Source organism: Eleginops maclovinus, chromosome 7 (assembly GCF_036324505.1).
Source record: "Eleginops maclovinus isolate JMC-PN-2008 ecotype Puerto Natales chromosome 7, JC_Emac_rtc_rv5, whole genome shotgun sequence".
Lineage (NCBI taxonomy): Eukaryota > Metazoa > Chordata > Actinopteri > Perciformes > Eleginopidae > Eleginops > Eleginops maclovinus.
In genome coordinates this window covers 12217627-12233741 of record NC_086355.1, presented here as the reverse complement: position 1 = coordinate 12233741, position 16115 = coordinate 12217627, and the positions used below count along the sequence as shown (strand labels likewise).

General features: G+C 39.9%; 3 protein-coding genes across 5 annotated transcripts in view; 1 reads left to right on the top strand and 2 right to left on the bottom strand.

The window, feature by feature from the left end:
• Window positions 1-2269, bottom strand: part of sytl5 (synaptotagmin-like 5) — a 31693-nt gene extending 29424 nt beyond the window's left edge. For all 3 annotated transcript variants that reach the window (XM_063888585.1, XM_063888587.1, XM_063888586.1), the window contains exon 1: window positions 2125-2269. The gene's annotated coding sequence lies outside the window, so the exon portion shown is untranslated. The remainder of the gene's footprint in view (window positions 1-2124) is intronic.
• A 1067-nt stretch (window positions 2270-3336) lies between these two features.
• Window positions 3337-5707, top strand: LOC134867256 (dynein light chain Tctex-type 3-like). Its single transcript, XM_063887685.1, has 5 exons — window positions 3337-3476; window positions 4100-4141; window positions 4239-4362; window positions 4470-4547; window positions 4900-5707. The coding sequence occupies exons 1-5, from the start codon at window positions 3450-3452 to the stop codon at window positions 4974-4976; spliced, it is 348 nt and encodes a 115-aa protein (XP_063743755.1). The 5' UTR covers window positions 3337-3449; the 3' UTR covers window positions 4977-5707.
• Window positions 5708-5898: 191 nt separating this feature from the next.
• xk (X-linked Kx blood group (McLeod syndrome)) lies at window positions 5899-14529 on the bottom strand. Its single transcript, XM_063887683.1, has 3 exons — window positions 14098-14529; window positions 9287-9549; window positions 5899-7961 (listed from the first exon to the last, which is right to left on the bottom strand). The coding sequence occupies exons 1-3, from the start codon at window positions 14340-14342 to the stop codon at window positions 7036-7038; spliced, it is 1434 nt and encodes a 477-aa protein (XP_063743753.1). The 5' UTR covers window positions 14343-14529; the 3' UTR covers window positions 5899-7035.
• Window positions 14530-16115: the final 1586 nt, after the last annotated feature.

The following is a 16115-nucleotide window of genomic DNA, read 5'->3' as shown; positions in this document are numbered from 1 at the left end:
CACACACACACACACACACACACACACACACACACACACACACACACACACACACACACACACACACACACACACACACACACACACACACACACACACACACACACACACACACACACACACACACACACACACACACACACTTTTACAGTGTCTTGCCAGATCGTGGCGACGCAGACCTCTAATCCTGTGTGACTGCACTGCCCAGGGGCTTCTTTCTGCTCAGCTGGATGAGCTCTATATAGCTGCCTGCATACTGTGTGTAGAGAAGTCAGGGAATCCCTTCCTTCCCATGCTTTTTTCCTTCTTTATTCCCCCATGAACCCCCCCTTCAGCTGCCTTGTGTGCGTGAGCTGCATTAAAGCGTGGTTATCACTAGGAAGCCATTCTCCCCATGACAATGATAAAACAGCATCAGCAGAATTGCATGCTGCTCACAGGAGCCAAATGAACCAATTTATGAAAGCGTCACTATGAAAAATGATAGTATGGCAGAATGTATTACGCAGCAAAGGCTGGTTGTCTGAAGAGCAAATAAACAGCAATGTAAAGTGTGTCATGGAAGTGAATTTACTTTTTCAAAGGAAAAGCTTTTACTATCAACCTCCAACATGCTGCTTATTTCAAATGTACATCAACTTATAGTGCTTCATAATGGACCTAATGATAATGAATGAAATCATGGGTGTTATTTAAACTCATTAGCACACTGGCTTTCTTTTAATTTATAGCTGTTCCAGTCTTAAAGACAAAGACCTTGTGGCTAATTTAAAAACGCAAAGTGTGTGGCTACTTCGTCAGAGTAAGAGGACACTTTGGCCAGCAGCCACTCTGACAGCCACTTTAATGAGATAACTTTATCGATTAAACTTGCCAATAATAATGAAACACTTAACAACAGCGAATAAGACAGTGATTAGACCATGTTTAATAAACAAAATCAATCTGAGCTTCAATCCAACAGAATTTCAAGTGGAAACAGACAACCTTTCAACATTTGATAGTCAACAGATTGCATTTTAGTTTTGAACTATTGGTTGGAACAACAAATGACTGCTTAGTCTTGTGCAGCTCCATTCATAATTGATTCATCAAAATCCTTATCAGAGTCATCAATAATCACTTAAAATCCTTGCAGTTCTTACTTGGTTGAACATTAAGTGTAATCTGCCCTACAAACTTAATGTTATTCATCCTCCATGAATCATGAATTCCAGCCTCAAACCAAGACTTCTGGCTCCTGATGAGGCTTTAAATCCTGCGGCTGACAAAATCTCACCATCTTCAAAAGAAGCTTTACATTTCTTTTATCAACTAGATTTCACATCTCATGGCAGCAAACACAAACGTAACACCAACTAATCTGAGGCACAAAAAAACACACCTCTGAATTGTAATGAGGTCAGCATGTTGCTTCATCAGAGAGGACCTAACATTTCTTCTGCTGCACCTCAAGAACATTGAGCCAGACATCCAGCCCTGCAGACAGTTAGCAACATCTCTATGTGTTTGTCACCCCTTTAGTAGTCCCTGAAATCCCTGGGGTATCCTGGTAACTCCACGAGAAACTACACAAGGTCATCATTAATTAGCAACTGACCTATTATAGGGACATTAAATTGGTTTTCTCAAGTCACTTTGGTTTTAAAAAAGCCATGAAAATGTAGTCTAATCAAATCTAGAAGGGCATCAATTGATTAAACCACTGTCCTCCATACATATCATGACATGGACATTTCTCAACCTCTCCAGCCACCAAGTATATTAATGCAACATTATTTTTAATAATTTTCCTGAGCTGTAGGTTAATCTACCGTCGAAACCAGCAGAGCCAACAAGAGGCAAGAAAATAAGCTTTTTGCTGCATTGCACCTGCCCAAACGCGCTCAACTTTAGCCGGGGAAGTGGGGCTGTCTGGTCCCGCTGCTGTGTGACTAATCCTCCGAGGTCGTGAGGGTGGAAAGACCACTTAAAACACACACACACCAAAAAAAATCAAGAAAAAGACAACGACTATAAACTGGAGACAAGCCGGTAGCGACTGACTGTGCCATATGCCAGAGAAACACGGTGGTTTTGTTCCCGGTGTGTGGCCAGTTGACCTGCGGAGTGGTGGTGTCTTACCTGGTGGCTGCAGAGAGAGGAAAAGGTTCCGGCAGCAGGGGAGCACGGCGGGCAGAGAGCGTACCGGGATCAAGGGAGCGTGTGTCGGTGTGTGCGCCTAGGCACCGTCTGAAGGCAGAGCACCACATCCAGGGTGTTCCCGACAGGAGGGGGCGTGGTGTGTGTGTGTGTGTGTGTGTGTGTGTGTGTGTGTGTGTGTGTGTGTGTGTGTGTGTGTGTGTGTGTGTGTGTGTGTGTGTGACTGTGTGTGACTGTGTGTGTGTGTGTGTGTGTGTGTGTGTGTGTGTGTGTGTGTGTGTGTGTGTGTGTGTGTGTGTGTGTGTGTGTGTGTGTGTGTGTGTGTGTGTGTGTGTAACAAATACGCTTATTTCTCTTATTCCTAACTATGCGATAGGTATTTTCTGCACAAACTCAGATTGTTGTTTTCTTGCCTAATGACTCAATTAAACCGGGTCACTACTTTATATACTGCAGTGCTGGGCCATAAAGAGGTTCAGGGAAACTCCTTCCTGTCACCGGTCGTCCATTATGTGTTATGGATTTCCCTGCTCAGTTCCTCTGGGAGTGTGTAGCTCTCCTGCAGATTGACAGTTTATTTAATACTGTGTGAAATAAATGGGTTGGTCATGCGTAACTTGACAAGCAAGGCTGTGAAAAAAGATGGTGATATGGGGGAGAAACACAATAAGAGGACCTTAGTCCAGATCAATACTGGTTGTTATACACCCAGTTTGTCTGTGCTGTTATCAGTCTGACCTGATATTAGATGGTGGCCTCTTTTCTTGCTTAGTACCACAGTCGTTTTAGTTTTGTATGTATTTCTGTGTAGCATCATGTTATTAGGCACATGGCCATGCAATATAATAATGTCCTGCATAACACATCACAACATTGTATAACGCTTGTTTCACATCCCCAGCATACATAAGCCTTATTGCAACATTCGATTTAATGATACATGCTCTATGTAATAAGCTTTGGGTCATAGATGATGAAAAACAGTATTTTAGGTAACTCTGGTGCATTTACAGCAACCATATATAAACTATGTAAAATAAATAACCAGTAAAATAAAAATAAATTGAATAAGTCTGTTTTCATAATGCAAGTGTTATTGTAAAACAGAATAACATATTTTAAATTATTTTTTATACAGTGTTGATGTAGTGGTTGTAGTGCCTGGCTTCACCACAGTGAGGCGACATAATAAAACCAGTCAGATGTTTTCTGTGGTCTTTGACTCCGGACAGCAGGAAGTAAACAGGAAACTGAACCGGTGAGAATAAAGATAACGGACCAAAAATACCTCTGTGTCGGTAGAAGCGATGGAGGAATATAACTCTGGAGATGAGGTGAAGTGTTTTTTCTGAATTGCATTTAATTCACTGTATAAATGTTCACAGTAAAAAGGCCTCGGTTAGTGCTATCGTTAGCTTAGTGAGGCAGGCTGTTTCCATCGGGGTGTGGTCCCTGTCATTACATTTACAGTAATTTAACTACATTTAAAAAATCAGTATTGACATTAGAAACAGCAAGAAATGAAAACTATTTAACTCGCATTGTAAAAACGTTATTAAAAAAGAGTAAATGCATTACAATAGTCCTACTGTAAACTGCTACTACATGTATGTGGTATTTTATATATAATGTGTACCCATTTCTGTCTTTTGTTTTATTTACCGTAACTATAAGTGCAAGTCTTGCATTTTGTTATCATATCATATATATTTTTCAGAGTCTTTATTATAACACACTTTTAAAGATATACCCACACCTGCAAGTGGGATGTGTGGTGGACTACCGATTTCTGTAAAACCTCTTTGCATTTTTAAGCTCAATTTGAAGTCTATGACAGATTGACCATTATATATAATAAGGAAAACACTCTACAGGGTGAATTCTCCTTGGAAAAACACCAAATAGAACAAGCATGATGCTACAAACTTACTGGCTCTTCTTTTCTAATTGTTCACAGGTTGCCTTCAATGCCGATGAGGTCAATATCTCAATTAAAGAGGTACATTTTTAATTACTGTTAACATCAATTAATTGTATTGTTTGCACATGAATGTGATAAGTGTTCATGAGCTTCTCTCTCTGTGGTTTTGTCTCAGTGTGTGGAAGGTGTTATTGGTGGAACAGATTACAACCAGAATAAAGTGAACCAGTGGACGGCCAGTATCGTGGAGCACTCTCTGACTCACCTGGTGAAACAGGGGCGGCCGTTCAAATACATAGGTGATAAAAGCTGATCATCCTAAACAATAACATGAAGAAAACTCAGGATGCAATGTTGACATGTGGAGCTTTTTCTTGACTCATGACTGCTCTCTGTTGTATTACAGTAAACTGTGCGATAATGCAGAAGAGCGGCGCTGGTCTCCACACAGCCAACTCCTGCTACTGGGACACTGCCACTGATGGTGAGAAATGACTTATAACTAGAGCTGGTAACTCTTTTAAATGTGTTTGATACATAGGAGAGACTATAATTCTGTTTCTGCACCTGTATAAAAAAATGTTTTCAATCAGGAAAAAGCAAACATGATTATCAATCTTAATATGAATTGCTAGTTGTTTTTATGTTCTATAATTTGATATTGTATACTATTTATTTATGTACACTACTAACCCCATCACAGGTTTATAACTTCAGGTTTTCCAAGTTTCTCCCACTTTACTAGTAACTTAATAAATGACACCACTAGAAAGACTAGATATTGGATGTGGTAGCAGGGACGCCTGCGTCATTTCTCCTGCTTGTTTATCTTCTAGGAAGCTGCACAGTCCGTTGGGAGAATCGCACCATGTACTGTGTGGTCAGTGTGTTTGCTGTTGCTGTGACGCTGTGAGCTGCTATCTCTCTCCTCACTCCTTCATGTCTGAAGCTTGAAGTGGCACCGTGACCAAGAAAATTCTCTGATACCCTCTGTATGTACAAGTAGAGTTTTTCTCCCCACAGGCTCAAACAACCGCACCTCATGATAAAGAGTTGTGGTTTGAGTCGACTGCATTTCTCTGAGATGTGGAATTTTAGGGACCAGGTGGGGGAAAAAAACCCTGAAGCAATCTTTGTGTGAAATTACACCTCAAACACTCATGTACTTTAGTGTGACAGGCAGTCTTGGGAAGTGAAAACTAAATATTCTCTCAATATGTCTGACATATTATCTGTGCATAATGTCAAACTTGAATAGTTTATAGCCATGCCAGTACGAAGGTTCTAAGAATTCCAGTGTCAACCTTTGGAGTACACATTCAAATCCTCATCGGGATACATTGAAAAACTGTAGAGCCGCACAGAGCGTCTAACATGGCTGTGGACTCTTAATGTTGTCTTCATTCCTCTCCTTCAGTACATTCCAAAATAAAACCCAAAAGTGTGATATTCAAGAAAGTCTAAATACCTACCTGAATTCTTCTGTGATCTGTATTTATTGCAGATATGAGGGTGCATTTTTCAGAATGATGGAGTTTAATGTTCAGAGGGACTAATGCACTTTTACTGGTATTCTTCTGTAGAAATCCTGAAATTCTTCTGTAAAATTGAGTAAATGAAGGCTGTGTAATAAATTAATTTATTGTAACATCAACAATGCATTTATGAATTGTTCCAGTTGCATCTGAGTGAGAGTTGATCGCTACAAACTGCGTTTTTTTTAAGCAGACAGACATGAAGGGTACTAATGGTGCAGCTTCGTTTTCCGTCCACTAGAGGTCAGAAGAGGACAATATTTGGTTGCTTCTCAGCTGAAAATAAGACAAGTCTGAGAATTTTCACATATAAATATAAATTTATTTCGATTTTTAATTAGGATTTGTTTTTTAAAAGCCTTTTATCTCACTCTTTTTGAGAATGCTCAATGTGTACAATAGATTTCTCATATTTGTTTGGCTCATCTTATTCACTCATAAGGAGCACTCATTTGATACCCGAGGTTTTCTTCCCTCTGCAGATACAGTGCCAAAACAAACAACACTGATATTCTCTCCCTCGTACACAATATATCACGATAAAGGTTGAAAATAAGTTAAAAAAACGGGTTACAACTCCAAACATTTTCCTATTAGATATAAACTATTTCAGTGTGCACTTGGTGTAAATATTCTAACTAAAGAGACTCACAAACACAGAGCTGATGGACATAACAAGCATGAATTAGAAAAGCACATATCCAAACACAGCGTTTCACATCACTGCAGCCATTTCTGTTCAACAGTTGAACCAAAGCCACTTAAATCCTTTTTGTAAACGTGCAAAAACATTATGCTTGGAGACGTCAGTGTCTTAAAGTTAACGTGTGTGACCGAGCACTTTAAACAGTATGTGGATATTCACATCTTATCGCCAAGCACAGAAACATCACAAAAGCAGCGCGTGTTAATGATAAAGCTCTCATCAAGGAGTAAAAAAGCTGATTGCTTGCAGCCATACAACTAGAGGGAGGGGTTCAGAAATCCCCCTGTACAAAACAGTGCCCCCCCACCCACCTTGCAGAATCTTCATCTGATTCTCCAAACATGCACACTCCATGCCTAATAGAGATACTAAATACAATCAATTCCTATGCATGGCGCCTTGTGATCAGTAATGCAGCATATAAGTGGACACAATCTCAAAATCTTGAGGAGCAACTGTGTTGTCCGTGTTTGTATTTGTAGCAAAGGCTGCAGGACGCAGGGATTGGATGTTAGATGAGCACCGACTCCCGGCTTCCATGTTGCATTTCCAGGCATTGAACACATTAGCTTCTTATTGATTAACAGTGGTAGAAAACAGAGCTGAGATGGATATATGAAAAGGGCAATGTGTAAACTCAACAAAGGAATTCACGTGGCACTTAAAAGGTTACAGAGGGTATGATAACTCTCAGTGGCTCCTCTAGATGGCACATCGACAGTTGTGATGCTTTAAGCGTTGCAGGATACACTGTGGTTAATGTCTCCGTTGATTCCACCACAGATGTTATTGCTCACTTCATTGGGAGAGTCACAGATTGTATCATTGAGCATGTCATACGTTGTTTCATTAGGCATGTCGTCGGTGGTGTCGCTGGATGTGTCCTGGGCTCCGTCATTAGCCGGCTCTTTGCGTGTGGTGGGACATGGTGACTTTCCTGTGGGCCTGTTCTGTGGAGAAGCCGAGTTGCATGAGAGACAGAGGAGTGAGGAGCAGGTCCAGAGGCCCTGGGTCATGCTGGAGGAGAACAGCCTCCGACAAGGGTGACAGAACTGGTAGAAGACCAGCATGAAGAAAATGGCGATGCCGTAGGCAAGCAGCAGCAGCAGCACCAGCAGCGGGGCACAGATGAAGTTGTATACATCAGTTTTATAGATGTACCACAGCAGAAGTAGCGAGGCGTTCTCCACAAAACGCAACATGTAGTACACTACCATGCGATACCAGTTCTGGGACTTATTGATGAGGTCCGGGTCGCAGAGCTTTATCTGCACAGCGGACCAGCAGAACATGTTGATGCCGGCGTAGAGGAAAGTGAGCAGGCAAAGCACGATGGTGGTTCCCACCCTGGTCAGAGTTTTTTCTATATTCTCAGGGAACGGAGAGTGACTCAGCCAGAACAGGATCCAGGGGTAGAAGAAGAAAACTATGAAGTTGAGCAGAACCACAGGGAGGATCCAGAGCTGCAGCACAGAGCTGAACAGAACCAGCACCACCACACGACTGGCGATCTCAAAGCTCCTCCACAGGAAAATGCACATATAAGCCACAGGCCGGACGTCCACTTCATAGTCATCGTATTTGATCTTAATGGCCAGGATGTTGCAGCGCAGCGCTCCATACACGATGGACAGGAGGGAAATCACCATCAGCGTGCCTGATAGTGAGGGGGTACAGAAATATGAAGACAATATATGAGTTTCACTGATTTTCTATGCATTGTTTTTGTCTTTGTAAGGTAGCCTTTAAAATGCCATTACATGCATGGTATCAAAGGTAACTATAAGTAAGTACTACTGTTTTTGGTACAAGCTATGAGGAAAATACATGAAAATTACACAGGTGCCTTTAAATACATTTACTCATAAGTACTCAAAATATTCCAATACTACAGTTTACTAAAACAGAAATTCTTACATGTAAAGTTTTTTATCCAAACTTGTTCTTGCACCTCTCTTATATAGAGTCTATGTACAACTGTAAATCACAAAAATGTCAATCATTCTGTTTCAAAAAGTATTTCAAATCCATTTTATGGTCAACAGATTTGATTGTTTTTCTCAGCTTGTCTGTGATATATAAACATAGTTTCTATAAATAATCATGATCAGTGTATTCAGTGAAGAATAGACAAACTCCTGATGGTTGAAACAACATGCAGGTGATCGTAGAAACATTCACTTTTGCTTGCTGCAATCTCTTCTCCTTTTCACATTGACCGTTAAAGTCTTGTTTCTAACATGTTTCCATTGGGAAATCTAAGATCTAAGATATTCCAAAGATTAAATAAAGTAAATAGGAGACTTTAGTTAAATCCATGTGCAGAGAATAGGGATCCAAATAAAAAGAAATCATTTTAAAGACTGAAACTGCGGATGAAGAAGGATTCTACTCCTATAAAGATAGCTTCATATTAGCTTTGGATAAAGTAAAACAGGACTGCAGATCACTATCACTGAAAACACATTCTAAGTAGCTTTGTATTGCTTGTTAAAACGTGTTAATTGTACATATGGGCTTTGGTGGAGGCTCTCCTTCAAAGAGGCCTTCAAGCTCCCATTCATCAAATGGAGGCCGTTAAATCGGTCAGCGTGAAATAGAAGTGTCAGATCGCCGGAGCACAGGAAGTAAGATTTATGTATTTATAACCTTTTTTATCTTGTCCTTGTTTGACGACCAGATGTCCTGGCTTGACTTTGTGTGAACTTTTGATAAATATCTCGGAGGAAAAGAAACTGGCTCCTACAGAGAGTTGGACAGTCAGTTCTGCAGCGTCTGGCAGAGGGAAACACCATATTTGCTATCCTTGGTATCAGGGAGGCGGTTACATAACACCACTTTGACTCAGGAAAACATCATCCTCTTATGTCGAATATGGCACTTAGCTGATCAGCCCACATCACGGTGAAGTGGACTGGGGGATTGATTTGACACGATGCCAGAGAGTCACACATTAAAGTACAGGTAGCACCCTTTCCTCACCTCTCCCGATGGACACCCCCTGCTGCAGGGCGCAGATGTAGAGCTGCAGGGTGAGCTGGGGGGCAGATCCCAGGAAGGCCTGAATGACAGAGGAGCGGGCGAAGGCTGCTCGATGTGTGAACAGTTTCCCCTCCGCCTGCCCCACCTGCCGCTCCACCTCCTCAGACTGACCCCCGCGAGGTATCTGTTTCTTCCTGGTGATGCTGACATACGGCTCCTCCACACGGCCCACACTGCCATAAATACAGAACGCCTCCAGACACCTGCATGATCAACAACAGTGGGAGAGCATTCAGAGCTGCAGACTCAATGACAGAGGGAACACAAAGCACAGATCAGGATGATGGGAGGGTAAATATTCCTGCAGGTATTCATCATAAACCAGTGTGGGATGGAGAAGCAAAAAGTTCATCAAATAACTACAATGAGGGAAACATAAAATATTATTTAAATGTATACATTTCTGACATATAGGTACAGTTTGTTGAATGTAAGTTAACATAGATACTAATCAAACAGATTGTTCCTCATAGAAAGTGAATTGCTTACGGCTCTAGGACAGCAAATAAACTCTTTTACTTAAACTCTGGATAACATCTGAAATACTCTCAGTACAGCTTCAGCCAAATGACTTGTAGAGTACCCTGCAGCTTTAAATAATTAGGTTTGCACTGAAGGATAATAGCATTTATTTAAGATAATTTGGTTTCCCTTAATGGCTTCTCTGGAAGACATCCATCAAACAGCTCTCTTAAGGGAGGAGGGTGGTTTAGTGGGAAGAGCTATGCTTGTATGTATTTATTACTCTATTCATTTCCAATCTTTCCTTATTTCTTTGTGGGTTTGTTTTCATCGGTTACATACTCTTAAATAAGACTTCAGATCAACTGTGTTCACAGTTATTTTGTTACTATTTTGCATTCTGTTGCACTGAAGCGATTCATTATTGACTAATGTTTTGATTTTTGTATTTGTGTTTTGGTCAATAACATTTCAGAAAATGGTAAAACAATGGCTCAGAGCGCAAGGTGACATCTTTGAAAACCTTACTTTGGAAGAACACCAGTCCATAACCAAGATATAAGTCTACAAATACACACATTTGGGGAGTTGATCTTGATAAAGGATGTAAACTTCTCATTGACTTTATTCATTATTCTCTGCCGCTCTCAGTGCTTTATGGATCACGTTCAATATAGCTCCATATGATGGTTTATTGATTGATTCAGCACTAACTTAGTTAGACTGGAGAGGATTGTTAACACATATTATCAATCATTATCATCTATTGGTACATGTACGCCAGCAATTAGCTCGCTGTGAGGGGGAGTCAGGTCGGGGTGACTTCAAGGAAATGAAACAGTGAGGCAGGAAGATTTACACCCAGGGGTGCTGCAGGACAGCCCATCAACTGGGCTGACAAGCATCAGTGACTTGATTCAATAATAAAAATAAATACAAATGGAAAGTTTGAGCGAGTCGGCAGCTTTTTAGATGTTAAAGAAAATAGCAAAATCCCATTCAAAGATGAGTAGATAAAAATCCATCACACACTGTGTTTCTGCTGAGTTCAGCATGCTGTAAAGAAGATGTGTCTCTTAAGATGGAGTGGCTGCAGAGAACAGACAGATATCATAACTCACAGCCCCTGTAAGCAATTTCTTTCCAGTTTCTACGTGCCGGTAAAGATGTCCCTCGAAGCAAATTATGACCCAACTCTAGAGTTTCTTTCAGGTCAAAAAAGGTTAAAAGCATCTAAAAACCTCTTTGTTTTTTCATGGCCAAAACGGTTTGCTTGGGACACCCTCACAGCACATATTTTTGTTTTCAGCAGCAGAAGGCAGTTGTTTTCAGTAAAAAAAAAGCTCTCAAAACATTATATTATCTGCTCAGCACCAAACAGCAGAAAGAAACAATACCCTTAAATTATTTTGAGTTATTTGTCAGACAGTTCACATATTTATTATTCCCACAACTTCAATATTTTCAGTCTTTTAGTTCTGTTTTATCTGCTATTTTGAGATGTTTATATTGTAATATTGTTTATAGTATACTATTTTTTCATTTTTAATTATGTGCAACATTTGTTTTACATGCTACAATGAAAGCATTTCCCTATTCGGGATTAATAAAGTATATCTTATCTTATCTGAATTAGAGACTAGCCTCTGAACATAGTTGAGCATTAAGAGAGAGAACCTTAAAACAGCTTAAATACAATGATTATTGGGCTAACATTCACCAGGTGGCTACTAACACGACTCCAAAGGAACAATTTTACTAACATTTCACCTCCTCACCTTGAACATTGCAATGTCAGCGATGACTTACGGGTTACTGGTGACAAAAAACTTCACATATTGCTTGTTGAAAGATCTTTAAAGACTTGAAAAAATACTATGCATTGAATGACTATAAGGGAACTGCTAGAGCACAGACCTCCACCCAAGTTTCATAACAATCTGGCTCCTTAGAGGACATAATGTGTGTCTTATATGTTTTCCAGTGCAAATGTTTAATACCTTGATTAAAAACATAAAGAATATTACAAACTTCAATTGCGTGACTCACGATGTCTCCTACTTCCCAGAAATGTGTATTCCCAGACCTAGTGTAGACATATGTCTCGTGTTAGTTTCATTTTGAAATAGAATTTGTTGTTAAGGTAATTTTGATGTTATAAGTCACATCAACCTCGAACATGTTGTCTTATCCTCAGAGTGTGTTCCTCCTTAAATAATCCACTAGTTTAAACTCTGCACATAAACAACCCTACATTGTTACCTAAAATTACAGTAATTATAAGCAAAATGCATGTGTGAGTGGAGGGAGACTTTAAAAGTATAAAAAGCTTAAGTACATGGACCTTGCATTTATTTTGTAAAAGGCAAGCAAAGTACTTTCGTAGAAGTATTCTCCACTTCTGTTTAGATTTGTGAGAGAAGAAACGATCACACTTGCACAACATTCATATATAAGGAACTACAATAATATTTCTAATTAGTTAAGGACTGATGGTATGGCCCTTAATGATAGGAAATGTGTATATGTTATAAGTAGTGTTGTTTTGGGCGGATGGGAAGAGGAAGTGCAGCTGTCGGCAGAGGGAACCAACATTTCCCTCTCTGGTTGTGTTATTTAGAGATAAGGAGCCGGCAACGACTCTGTGCTATTCTTAGTTCTGCTCTTCACTAAAGCAAGATGTACAAGTCTGAACATTTATCTTCTGAAAAACACTCAAGGGGAAGCAGGCGAGGCAAACGGCAGACTGCTGGGAGTCAACTTGCTGCGAGTGACGTGTGTTCAACTGGTCCACCTGGGGAATACAACTAGAATAAGAAACTAAAATATCAATGTCTGAGTGGTCAATGATATAACTGTCTTTATCAAATGTTAGGTTTGTACTCACCAGAACTTAAGGAGTGGTGTTAAACCAGAAATGCAACTAACAATCCAAATATTGAATTTATGGTAATAAGAACAGAGAACGGCTGCACACTTCACATTGTAGCTCCTAGAAGTAGTGAATCATGACCAACTGAATGTGCTATTCCTATGGTATGTGAAATGTCTGAAAATAGTTTTTTTAAATGTGTTTAAAGCCCAAATTGATACAGTCAAACCACTTATTTTGACCACTCATTTAAGAAACTTGAACAAGCTGAAATTTGTTTTTTTATCTTAAAAAACTAAATGATTTGATTAGTGACAGCATCCTATAAGTCTTTGCTCCATAGATTAAATGTTAACTGGGATTTCCACTAAAAACTGGACTCTTTTCGGTCTTTTGGCCCAGGCACTGGTTATGTATGTTGACTCGTATCAAGTCCTATCAAGCATACATATATTGATATAACTATTTTGGTGACCTGCTCTTTCTTATGTTTATGGGAGTTAAAATGTTTTCCCTTATTTTCACACATTGATAGCGTTCATGTACTTTTTATCTCTACTCTGCATCTAAATTGTATGTATATGATCTTGCCCGTAACTGCTGCCATATGCCAACCTTTTATGTACTCAATCAAACCTTCATTTTCTAGAAATCTACTGATAATGGCTTTGCAAAAGCTGACAGTTTCTTGAAAAATTACTCGAATGGTTGATCTTATGATAAAAAGATATAAGCCGACTGATCGGCAAATCACAGATCATTACAGCTTAGTTTACTTTACAGAAGATGAGATGGGATTCATCACCATTCATTTCTACATCAGGCAGGATTAGGCTCATATAGCTAAGGCAGATTGTCCATCCAAGTCAGGCCAAGGCTTACACCATGTATATATACGAATAAAGAAAGACCAGGCCTATCATGGTTTACAGCAGATGCTTAAAAGGGTCCTCTATCTGTGTGTCAGCCTCTTCTTCCTTGTGTGTGATCCAACGACCCTTCAGGCAGAGCAGCCATGAATAAATCAGACCCAGCTGAAGATGATTAAACTGTGCAGGGGAGGAGGAGATCTTATGGAAAGGAGCCTACAAACAGTGGTGGCTGCCAGCTGTGTGGCTATGCAGACACATCGATAGGAATATTGATAAGCGTGTGGCTGAACTATATCCCACAGACACACATCCACTGCACCAGCATGTATGTATGTATGAGGCAGAAAAAAGGCTGGTTAAATGAAAACAACAGCATGTGCGCAAATCATTAATCAAACCGTCTGTAAGCAGCTTATGCAAACAGGCCAGGCATGTTTTTAACCACACAAAATAGTCATGGACACCTAGATGTGTGGTCACGTGACACAGTGATTAGGGCCACTGGGGGATCTTCATGAAAGAGAAATAAACAAGGCACCACAAACCTGACGATGGGTCCGAGCTGCAGGATGTGCAGCAGCAGGACGAGCGGTCTGTCCCTGCCCAGGTCCCGGTGGATGAAGGTAAGAGTCAGCTGCACCAGCACGGACGGTACGAGCGTGAAGAGGAGCGTGAGCCCCTGCCAGATCTGGTCCCCGGCGGAGCGGTACGTGGAGCTGAGGTACAGCGCTGCCGTGGTCTCGGCCGTGAACAGTGACACCGACACAAAGATGGAGCTGGGGAGGCGCATCCTCACTCACTCCGCCATCTGGGGGACGCGGCTTGGCTCGGGGTCCGCGCGTCCATACCGGGCTCCCTGCCGGGCAGTCAGTGGGTCTCCGGCCGGAGGTGTTGATCTGATCAGGCTCCCTCCGCCGCTGATCTGCAGTGTTGAGGCAGGCAAGATGTTTTCACACGCAGCTGTTGTCCCGCAGAGAGTCAGCAGGGGGCGCCTGTCAGTGACTAGAGACGCCCTGCAGACAGTGATGTGTTTGATGTTGCTCAGACTCTGGAGCATTTTTTTACTCAATATTTAAGAGGTTACAAGCAACAGCATATTTTCCATATTTGCATTTTCTTATTTAGGTTTCAGGATGTAAATTGAAAGGAAATGTTTCTTACATATGTTTACTGATGTTATCTTGGGAAAATAAGGAACACAAATATAGTGTAAATCTGAATGAATTGGTCTAAGAGGAGAAAAAGAAGCAGAACGGTTTCGTTAAGTGAAACATTTTACAAACAGCAAAATTAGTCTAAGTAAAACAAATATTTAAATGAAGAGAAATGGGAAAGGGATCATGACCTGGAATCAAAGTCATGACCTGGAAATTCATGGTTTTGTTCTTTAACTGAGTATGTTTGGTACATTTAGTTAATGATTATTAACATTTGGAAAATACGTTGGTCAGGTTAAGTTGTTATTATTAAGAAATATGTGCATACAAATAATTGGTTTAAGGTTTAAAGGAGAAATATGCCCTTTGACCTGTTTTACATATTTGTTTTTAATCTATTATATAATATGCCATATTTAATGAAGTGAGTTTCTTATTTAATGTGCTTGTTTTGTATTTGTACCAGCTATATACTTGTTTTAATCACTCATGATGTGTTCAGGAGCATCGAAAAGATGTATCTTATCACTCAGACCGTGTTTTAATAAAACGTGTTCCTTCATATTCTGCATTTTCTCAACCTGGTTTAATCTTTCCGTGAATAAAATATTGTACTATTGTAAAATGACTGCTCAGATTTAATTATAATAATTATAATACAATAATCTGATAGTCTAATGTAATATTGTTAAATAATAGTTGTGTTACCCTTGTTTTATATGTAAAATGTTTCAATTAAGGAAACTTTTCTCCTTTATTTTCTCCTCTTAGACCAATTAATTCTGATTTATATACTATATTTTTGTTCCTTCTTTTCCCCAAATAACATTTACCCAATAATGTCAACCCAATATTTCAGATGGACATTTAACACATAAAACCCTGGCTGAAAGTATTTTAAAAACTGTGATTTTGGTTTTTAAATAAACAAACACATTCCATAAACATGCTCAAATCATTTCAAATTAAAAAAATAACTCACCCCTGCAAAAATACATTTGTCCTGCATAAGAAGTATTACACAGTACTTTATCTAGTAACCATTCACATAAATCCCGAAAGTTAAATTCACAAAAGTTATCCCCACAACAATGTAGTGTTTTACTTGTGTTAAATGGTGTAAATTGTAGTACCACATTAGCCACAGACCACTAGTGTACTTGTTCGCTTGATTAGAATTTCATATAGTAAAAAACGTTTTGTTCATCTGGTGCAATCCTGTTGTGTCACTACAGGAACAAATATTTCTCCGGGAAATCAAAATGTAAACTTTTCTATATTTCTCTCAGACTTCAGGTCAGCGTCTTGACCAGCAGGTGGCGACAGAAGCCTGCAGATTGCTCTCCATGGTGCTGAAAGAAAAGACACATGTATTTAGTAAATAAATACAGGCTCAGTTGGTTTTA

Coding starts and splice junctions, on each gene's coding strand:
- xk (XM_063887683.1), bottom strand. CDS start 14,342: ATGCGCCTCCCCAGCTCCATCTTTGTGTCGGTGTCACTGTTCACGGCC. Junction 9,550..14,097: donor CAGCTCGGACCCATCGTCAG/GTTTGTGGTGCC, acceptor TTGATCATGCAG/GTGTCTGGAGGCGTTCTGTA. Junction 7,962..9,286: donor GGGGGTGTCCATCGGGAGAG/GTGAGGAAAGGG, acceptor CCTCACTATCAG/GCACGCTGATGGTGATTTCC.
- LOC134867256 (XM_063887685.1), top strand. CDS start 3,450: ATGGAGGAATATAACTCTGGAGATGAG. Junction 4,142..4,238: donor TCAATATCTCAATTAAAGAG/GTACATTTTTAA, acceptor GTTTTGTCTCAG/TGTGTGGAAGGTGTTATTGG. Junction 4,548..4,899: donor CTGGGACACTGCCACTGATG/GTGAGAAATGAC, acceptor TTTATCTTCTAG/GAAGCTGCACAGTCCGTTGG.